We start from the raw sequence: 9,752 nt of genomic DNA on the forward strand, positions 1-9,752 counted from the left end.
TGGATTTAAATGACAATGTTTATTTTATTCATCAGCCATAGCAATAATTCATGGATGACATTGTTGCAGGACAATTCTTTGGTAGTTTATGTCTAATGCCACTGTATCTCAAAATTTTTTGCTGATCCCGTGTACTGCAAAACCACACAATGAGTACTGCAGCAGAATAAGTCTATTGTCTCAGGGATTTTCCCTTTTTTGTCAGTGTTTTTTTAAGATGTCCTAGGCAAAGAGTTGGAACATGTGAGAAAGATCGAGTTGGTTTAGGGTAAACAACAATGGCCTAGGAAGCAAAGAGCTATGGAAGGAAGAAGGGACTCTGTAGGGGCCATCTCTGGTGAATACTGATCATCAACAAGTCCTGGAGAAGACATAATAGAATTGCAAAGCACTTGTTCCCTGTTGGGATAAAGCTTCTGGTGAGTAACCCAGCACTGAAAGCAGTCTGGACAAAACTGCTTAGCAGAGAGAATTCACTTGTCAAAATAACATCAGACTTTACAAAAAACTGTTTTCCAAGGAAAATTTGGAAATAAATTCAATTATTCAACTGTGGAAAATGTTACATTAAAAAACTGTCAGTTAGTGGTGGTTTGGTTTTTGGTTTTTTTTTTTACAATTCTTTTTAATTTGATAAGGATATTCCTCATTTACATCTGAATATCCCTAAATCAGAGAGTAGTTAATAGCACTAAGTAAGCCCCACGTGCAAACACTGTAGCCATTATTAACTCATGTTGAATACCAGCATGCCCAGTAACTCAGCAATTACTTCTTAGTAGGATCAACAATTTTCCCCATGAAAAGTGTAGTGCCGGTTGCTTTGTCAGAAATCAATATAATGAAGGGTCTGTTGAATATGATGGTAGCAGAAGGACGGAGGACTCTGGTAAGGATTATGGCTGTGGCTCCTGCAGCCTCAGTTCCAGCCTCATCAACTTCCAGCACCGCCTTGTGAATTGCCTGCAGGGAAGAGGAGCAAATGCTGTGGTTTATATATGGGACAGCAAGCAGGAGGTGAAGATAAATGCTCTTCTTATGGAATGTTTAGGAGAAGAAAGGAGTGATAAAATCCAGTGGACCAAACTTTCTTGTATGGTAAATCTCCAACAGCCTGCAACAGGAGTGTTTTCCATGTCAGGACTGAATAGAGAGGGCCAAAACTAGAAATGGACGCACTGTAGATGCAGCCTCACCAGTGCTGAGTAGACGGGGATAATAACAGTCCATGCACTAGCTGGTTTATTTTATTAGATGGTTTGGACTTCCACTAGCAACACTTTCTCTGTTATTCCAAGGTTAATGGAAGACTGCCATTTAAATGCTAATACAAGGGCAGTATTTGGTATCTTTACCACATTAAGTTGTAGCTTAAACTGACATGGTGAAATTCTGCTACTGCAAACTGGAAGTTTCCTGGAAACTTTGAGAATATTAAAAGAATAGGTACTAATCAACACAAATATCATAATATATTCCTCATTTATAATTTCCTTGACACAATCACATGTCAAAAATCATATTCCAGTGCCAAGAAATCATTTAAAATCTTGTCCAACTTTTCCATATACTTAATATCCAGCCTTCTAATAGCAATATTAAAATAATACAAAGGTGGGACAGAAGACACTCTCTCTAGAAAAGCACAATTACTAAGCAAGTCCCTACATATCACTGTGAGTTTCACTTATAACTTCAGTAAGACAAGGAGGGAAAACAAGTCTTTAAGAACGCCAGATATAACTGATCAGAGAAACCAACCACTGCCCCATCATCAGCTCTGTCCACTTACTTGTGAAACCTGAAGATCACGGCTGCCACTAATTCCAGACAGATCAGCATTACTAGAGAATACTTCTGTAATGCCCATTTCCTTGAACAGGTTTTTAACATCATAAGATCCACTAATAGAAATCTTTGGTAACCGCAGATCTAATCTCCTGTTGAACAAAGAAAACGAAACAGCAGTGAAGCTTTGCAGCCTTGTTTCAGCCAGCAGGCTGGATAGTATGCAATTCAGTGACACTTAAAAGCATTCTTTTGATTACTAATATGTTTGATGGTGGCATTCATATTCCCTGAGCAATTCTGGCATCCAGAGAGATATGGCGTCTTCTTGTATCTACATTCTCTCTTTGATTTTGGAAAAATCAACTAATTCTTTATTGCCGCTCTTACACCCCACTGCCAAGGCATGCACATCTAGCAGAGTTTTGTAGCTACAGGGCTACAGAGAGTAAGCAGACCAGCTGCGGGAAGGCTAAAATAAGGGAAAATGAGGATAAAATCTAAGACACGGTGAAGCAAATGAATTATGTTAGCACCATGAAAGAAGAGGTATGGTAGCCAAAAGGTAGCCAAGCAAGTCTTGAGGCAGTTGTTGCAATGCTGTGTTCCCTTCTGTCAGGTCAGAGAGCCTGTGGTTGCTTATCAGTTATGCTCTGCTCTGACTTGTCTTGGGAATCACTTAAAAACCCGCTTTATGAAATCAGGACACTATATCCAGGAGGAGGAGATGTCAAACTAATGCTTTCTCTTAAAAATAATAATGTGTCCTCAAATATAGTAATCCATCTACCTAGAGTTACCTGGTCTCAAGTTTGTTATCCCATTTACAAACACTTTCCTTGGAGAGAGCATCTTCCACTTGCTTCATCTTTCCATCATCAGGCAGGATGAGCAATGCTCGTGCAGTGCCCTGGTAAGGGAGCTCTACCACCTCACAAGAGAGATCCTGGTCGTAGTAAGTGTCATAGTTACTGTCACGCTGCATCATGTTGACTCTGACAGATGCATTTGTGTTCACAAAAAAATCATCCTCATATGTACGCAAAGGATCAAAATATGTTTCCCAGGCAGCTAATGGGGGAAAAGAGAAGACGTTGCACTCAAACATGTGATGATCATAAAAAAATTCTGATATAAATCAGATCAATTTAAATGTTAGGACACTGTAGGGCTGTTTATGGAAGAAAAGCATCACTAAATATCTTCAATCTCCTGCATAACACACAATAAAGTATTTTTGCTGTGCAGTAAGTTCAGCATAGTTAGTTTGAGTATGTCCTGTCTCGCTGAAAAACAACCAAGGATTGATAAGGACCTATTGAGAGAGTCCTCCTTCTATTGTAGCAATATGCTCCCATCACTTGTACCTTTTATAACATTTAAATTCAACCACTTAAACTTTCAGCCACAGGATCTTGTTATGTGTTTCCTGCTAAGCTATACCCAATGCGAGCTGACTGCACTCAGCCTGGTGAGGAATTCATCACCAGAATAAAGGATCCTAACATTCAAGCAGGGTTCCAGAAGCACAGACCCTTAAAATGCTACGTCCCAAGTTTTCATGTAGCATATCTAATAGATCTACCATAACACTGGGGACCCTGGAAGTGCAAGGATGTCAGTCCACTAAGTTTGACTGGCACATACAGTCAGCATAGAGAGCTCGGAAACATCTTTAGTCATTATGCCCTCAGAGCAGCGATACTGCACGCAGTGGGTCCCTGGCTATGAGGCAGTCCACTAGAGTGGGACTTCTCTGTCCACAGCTTTCAGGCAACCTGGGCCAAAATCAAGCAATCAATATTTCTCAACAATCAGATACCTTGCTTTTGGGCAGAGCTAATCTTTACTTTGAAGGTCTTGCACAGTTTAGTTCTTTCCTAAATAGTCACTCTGCTAATGAATCATTGAGAATTCCCTACAATTTTTGTTTTGCATCAAAATCATCTATTACAATATTATGTTAAATATCTACCTTTAAAATAAATGTAGTTAACAAGAACCAATACAGTATTTGAATTAAGATGACCAATTAATTCAGGAATTTTCCCCTTGGTTTTCTCCTCTACATATTTATTGATTTGCTTCTTAGCTTCTTCTGGTTTATGGAAATTGCTAGAAAAAAAATCTGCATCATAAAATTCTTTGGTATTTTGTAAAAATGTCTCCTGTGGTTCATACCCAATAGCTGTAAAAAGAGCATTCCCTATATTTAATGTGATGTTAACATCAGCACAGTTCAGTACTGCTAAAACTTTATGGAAACTTTCATGTATATCATGTATGCGAGTCTCAGTCAGACCGTCAAAGCCCAGTCCTTCAAAAATCTGAGACAAGGTGGTTGACTTGGCACCAACAGCCAACATGGCAAAGGCAGTAGAGATGCTTATGGGAGAAAAGAAAACATTTTTATCAGCTTCTTTTGATATAGCTTGCTTGTAAAATCTAAATACAAAATCTGCATAGTTAGAGCCTTGCTTGTCACAGTTATATGTTAATAAATTTTCTGTTCCATCGCGCAGATTCGTATTATTGACTTCATGGCAAATGTCTTCATGGTAGCAATGGGTTACAGCACAAAGAACAGCAAGGAGTAAACACAGGCAGAGGAGGTACTTCATCTTCTTTTCAAATTATTCTGTCACAAAATAAACAGTCATTAGATGAGCAGATGGTAATGATGAGATTGGTAGTAGAAATAATGAATAGTTTGTTAGCATAAATATTACATAGTACAACTGTAAAGATCTAATGTACATAGGATATTTAAAGTGCCCATGGACACAAGGTCAAATGTCATTAATAAATTCAACCAAATTATAAATTAAAATGTCAATCAGAATAAAACCATAATATTCCATCGTAACTGCCCTAAAAAGGCAATTCTTCATTGACAATGAAAGTATAGAGCCAAAGTCCACAATAAACTCTATTAACAATGACATTATCTTCCCTGGGTCATTGTTTCCTACAGAGTACACCTAAACAAACAAGTTACCATGAGGTAAGACAGGGTGTGGGTTTCAAAGACATCAAATACTCCACAGTACCTGCCCAAATGCAGTTTGGGAAATGTGAACAAATGTCAGGCAGCTCACTTCTCACTGGAAGTGGGATAAATTCCCTCACTTTCATCAGGGCAGCAGCAGCACACACACAGACAGTTATCATGGACTATCCAATGCTCATTAAATTCACACCCCTGTTTACTTCATGGTTACTTACTCACATAGCCAATCATTGGCCACAGCTGATAAGTGATGGATGAAAGTCATCTACATAAACTTCAAGGCAAAATTCAAGGCAGAAGCCTGGAACACCCTGTGCCATGGCAATAGAGCACTCAGAAGTAGGCATAAAGACATGTGGGAAGCAGCAGGTTTGCACCACATAATGGGGTGCATGTTTGGAATGAAGGGACCCTCTTTTTGGAGGCTGCAACAAGTGTTTGTAATTTGTTAAATGGTGGCTTGCTCCTCACTACTGTGGGCCTGTTGGCCCCAGTACAAGAAAGACATTGAACTGTTGGAGAGAGCTCAGAGGAGGCCACGAAGCTGATTAGAGGGCTGGAGTACCTCTCCTGTGAGGACAGGCTGAGAGAGTTGGGGTTGTTCAGCCTGGAGAAAAGAAGGCTCCAGGGAGAGCTAATTGCAGCCTTCCAGTACCTGAAGGGGCCTACAGGAAAGATGGTGAGGGATATGGGTTTAAGCTGAAGGAGGGTCTATTTACATTAGATGTTAGAAAGAAATTCTTTACTCTTAGAGTGGTGAGGTACTGGAACAGGTTGCCCAGAGAGGTTGTGGATGTCCCATCCCTGGAAGTGTTCAAGGCCAGGTTGGATGGGGCTTTGGGCAACATGGCCTAGTTGAGGGTGTCCCTGCCCATGGCAGGGGGTTGGAACTAGATGATCTTTGAGGTCCCTTCCAACCCAAACCATTCTATGATATGATTCTATGATATAACCTGCGTGGGATGTGTCTCTCCCTCCAGAGACACAAGAACCACCTGGGCCCAAGAGGAAAAGAGGACCACAGATCCTATTTGGAAATCAAAGGACTTGATTAATCCCCTTGGAGATGACAAGTTTCTTTGTTATGCTTATTCTCCTAATGCCGACATGATATTCTTCACACGACCCTCCTCCCCTCCATAGGAGCTGGAGCAAGTCTCTAGTTTACTGATTTCAGTTCCCTGCTGTTCTGGGGAAGCATCTCATATAAACCTTCTTCAGAAGCGTAACAAGCTATCTATGAAAATAAGCTTTTTGCCCTCACAGCTTCTATGTGAAAACATTTCTAGAACTTTTCTACTGTTATGGCTCCTCTTCAGGTTTCCAGCCAGCACAGCCTGTTTATACCCTTCTCTTCCAGGAATGCATTTTCCTATGTCCTGCCAAGGTGAAGTCCTCTTGGTCCCATATTCTTTCCCAGATGTGAAAGGTGACTGTATCTGCTACCTAAACAAGATTTAGATAGAGTTTCTGAGGGCAGCCCAAGTTCCAGGATTCTTGGTGATCCACCAGCTGCTTTATTTTTTTAATTGGTATGGTCGTCTGTCTTATTTTTATAGCAAAGTTATATACTAGCTGTGTGTTCTCATATTGCTAGGATCTGAGTATGCTGAGTATATGTGAAAGCAGACAGTGACCACTGCAGTGACCTGCAGTAAGAAGGGGTAATGCTAAATAGATTTTAATTTCCTTAAACGAAAAGATGGAGTATGGTCCTGGATGTGAATATGATTCAACTATTTGCATCTCTTTTAAGCAGAACTATCCCTCTTCCCCCAGCTAAAAAACCCCCCAAGCCTTATGTACTGCAGACAAATGAAGCAACAGAGTAGTACAGAAGGTGTTTCAAAAGTACTTGCTGTTTAACATTTCATAGACTGTTTTTCTCTAGTTATTTGAGATATTGGACACTGAAGTTAAGTATAGGATATTTTTTGTCTGTCCACTTCGTGTGTCCAAATAGAGATTAACCTAAATTTCAAAGAATTTCTGGAGGATAGTATGGTTTGTCAGCCACAAGCTTATATTAGGCATGGCTCTGTTTTAACTTCTACTATAACAGATCGATTAAAAAACTTCTCTTAGTATCACATCTCTCTATAAAAATATTAAAGTACTTCTGCCAGAAGCTGTAAAATACTGAATATTGCCATCAAATTTTCCTCACATACTTCTCCCTTTAGATATGTTAATCACAGTAATTTCAACATTTTGAAATTAGAAAATTCCATCTGTGAATATTTTTTGTTACCGTGTCAAAGCTGAAGAAACTGGAAATGCTTTATTAAATCTGGGCTGTATTTTTTATATGCAAATTGGAAATTCAGAAAAAAATTCTCTGCCAAACCACAGATTAGTTTGTCTATGGGAATAAAAGGGGTAATTAAATTTAAATTGTGGCCTTCCACCCATCCCCTACACTCACCCCAGTCCTAATTAGAGAGCCTGGCCTTAGCAATTGGATGGTTGTTTTTTTACATTAAGTCACCAGAAGAGTTTATAAATTGGACCTGGTTGTTCAGTCACTAGTGGGATTATGCTAATTTCAAGCCACAGTGAAGGTTGTTTCCAACCTAAAAGGTGATTTCATCAGCATTCTGGTTTACCGACTACTTAATAAGTCCCCATGACTTCAAGGGTTATCTTATTCTAATTTCAGGCTAAGAGTATTCCCCCAGAACGGCAGGTCCCACTGGTCCCTTGCATGTTTGGCTAATATTTCATGGCAACATCCACACACAACTAAGTCACAAGCAGAGAAATTAAATTAACTTAACATGAAAATTCCACCAACCACAGAAAGCATCAGGTGCAAGTCTCTAAGAAAAATGCGTGTGAGGTACTTACACAATCAGAAGCCCTGCTGCATTCAGCTGACCGTGCTGTCCTCCACGCTGTTACTTATACTGCTACATCATCTTCTGCTTAATTTCCACTGTTAAACATTAAACAGACCTGATAAAAATTAGAACCAACCAAAAAAAAGGAGGAAATACAGCAAATATTGATGAAATAGTGCTTCCGAGGATCATCTCTGCAATTCAGCCAATGGAGCTGACAATCTTCAGCCATTTGAATAGAAGCTGCAACTTTCTGTCTGTTGCCTCTGACCGCATGGAGGAGTTTAGCACAAACATTGTGTAATTAGGACCCTACTGGAAACCAGGAGGTTGTGCCTGGAACCACTGGAAACAGATGCGAACTCTTGGTGGCAGAAGTCAGACTTTCTGTGCCGTGCTGAAGCACACACGGAGCTGGCAGACACACATCACAGCAGCTTGGCTCTTCCAAAGTCTGACCAGAGCCAAATCTTCCTCCTGATCTTCAGCTTGAAGGTGGACTCTGAACTAATTGCCTGTACCGTCTCAATCTGACTGTATTTGCATGCCATTGAGAGGTTATGTGATAGACATGTTTCCCTGATGGGTCTCCTACTCTGACTGACGTGGTCCCTTCATACATCTCAGTTCCATGTCCGTCTGAGTTACTGCCTTGGGCAGGTGGTGGGAATACAAGTGGCAAGCTGTTTTCTCTACTCCCACTCACACACATACTGCATGTGCGCACCCACTTCTCCTTCTCCTTGTCCCTCACACACAAATATAAATTGTTGGAAGGAAAAAAAGTACTGCTTGTTTCTATTAACTATTTCCAATAGGAATAAAATGCTAATGGATTAAGCTGACTGAATTTTTCCAGCTAACAACAAAGACCATGATAGAGCGGTGACATGAAATACGTCTCCCCATTTGTGACGACTCTTTTTCCTTTGTACTTGTTTACTCACATGTGTAATTTTGTCATTACAAACATAGATAAACACGGACACAGAACATCATAGATAAACCTTGTCTTGACACTCCCCTTCCTCTTTGTTTCTTTTTCCCCTTTCCTTTTTAATTCGTTCCTTCTAATTCTGGCTGTAAGAAGTCACAACCACAGGGATTATTTTACTCATGAAAGCCTAGGTGAATGACAGGTCATGGTGGTCAAGGACGAACTGTGTTACAAAATGGTTATAAGCTTCTTGTTTTCTTTTTCATTTGTGAGGCCTTGTAATTACTGTTTTGTTTTTAATAATGTTAAGCTACACTTTAACAAGGCATTTCCCTAGCATTTCATTATAGCAGCAGCAATAGGGTGCTACACCAGCTTTAAACTAAAACGATGAGCAGATGCATGCATGCCAGGTGTACCACGTGCTGTCACGAGCCATTTGCAGTCCCACCTCTCTACTGACCACAATTTCAACTCTAAAACTATGTCATGAAACCACGTTAACTGGATTCATACTGATCATTCATCTACTGAACTAGATCTTGCTTCTCTACTACCTCTACTACTTATTTTTAATAGGAATAAAAGTCCAGAATACTGAAAGAACCAAACAAGATGTGGTTTATTCCTTCTGGTAATTAAAACCATGGCAAAGTCTACATTACCCAAGTCTATGTTACTGCTGTGTACTTCATGTAGGTCAGTATCTATACCACACCCCAACTCACGTTTTGACTTCTTTAGAAGAAAGAGACCCATATAATATTTCATGCATTTACCAACATCTTGCAAACAGCTTCCTGCCAGTTTGTTTTGTTTTGACCATATCATTCCAAAGCAGGTTTAAAGAGATCTTAATTAACCAATGACTGGTATATTTGATGACAACAGAACCATTCAACTTTTCCAATGTTTTTGTTATGCTTCTACACCTTAGGTCAGGAAATTATAGTTTTTGTGCCAACGTAGCAACAATAATAAAACTGTTCTGGAATTACAGCTCACAGACACATGGGTTACTTCAAAAATAAAAAAATCTTTATCCCTATATATCTATTATATCATAAGTAACACAAAGATTTGTAAGTGTAAAGTACAGTAACCACAAGTGTATTGGCATAGCAGCAATATGAAGGAAATGGAGTGTGGAATTAGTAAGGAAATGGACATTGCCTTC

General features: G+C 39.7%; 1 protein-coding gene across 2 annotated transcripts; it reads right to left on the reverse strand.

Moving 5' to 3' along the window:
- LOC129206979 (alpha-1-antiproteinase-like) lies at window positions 1–7,871 on the reverse strand. 2 transcript variants are annotated; one of them, XM_054827224.1, is made up of 5 exons: window positions 7,646–7,871; window positions 3,764–4,426; window positions 2,589–2,859; window positions 1,793–1,940; window positions 1–963 (listed from the first exon to the last, which is right to left on the reverse strand). In XM_054827224.1, exons 2-5 carry the CDS (start codon window positions 4,407–4,409, stop codon window positions 769–771), a joined length of 1,260 nt encoding a protein of 419 aa, XP_054683199.1. In that variant the 5' UTR covers window positions 4,410–4,426; window positions 7,646–7,871; the 3' UTR covers window positions 1–768. The 2 variants fall into 2 exon arrangements, with proteins under 2 accessions (XP_054683199.1, XP_054683200.1); XM_054827225.1 differs by lacking the exon at window positions 3,764–4,426 and having other exon boundaries at window positions 7,646–7,757.
- Between the last annotated feature and the right edge of the window lie 1,881 nt (window positions 7,872–9,752).

This window comes from Grus americana, chromosome 5, assembly GCF_028858705.1.
Source record: "Grus americana isolate bGruAme1 chromosome 5, bGruAme1.mat, whole genome shotgun sequence".
NCBI lineage: Eukaryota > Metazoa > Chordata > Aves > Gruiformes > Gruidae > Grus > Grus americana.

Coding starts and splice junctions, on each gene's coding strand:
- LOC129206979 (XM_054827224.1), bottom strand. CDS start 4,409: ATGAAGTACCTCCTCTGCCTGTGTTTACTCCTTGCTGTTCTTTGTGCT. Junction 1,941..2,588: donor GATAACAAACTTGAGACCAG/GTAACTCTAGGT, acceptor TTTGTTCAACAG/GAGATTAGATCTGCGGTTAC. Junction 964..1,792: donor GTGATCTTCAGGTTTCACAA/GTAAGTGGACAG, acceptor TCTTCCCTGCAG/GCAATTCACAAGGCGGTGCT.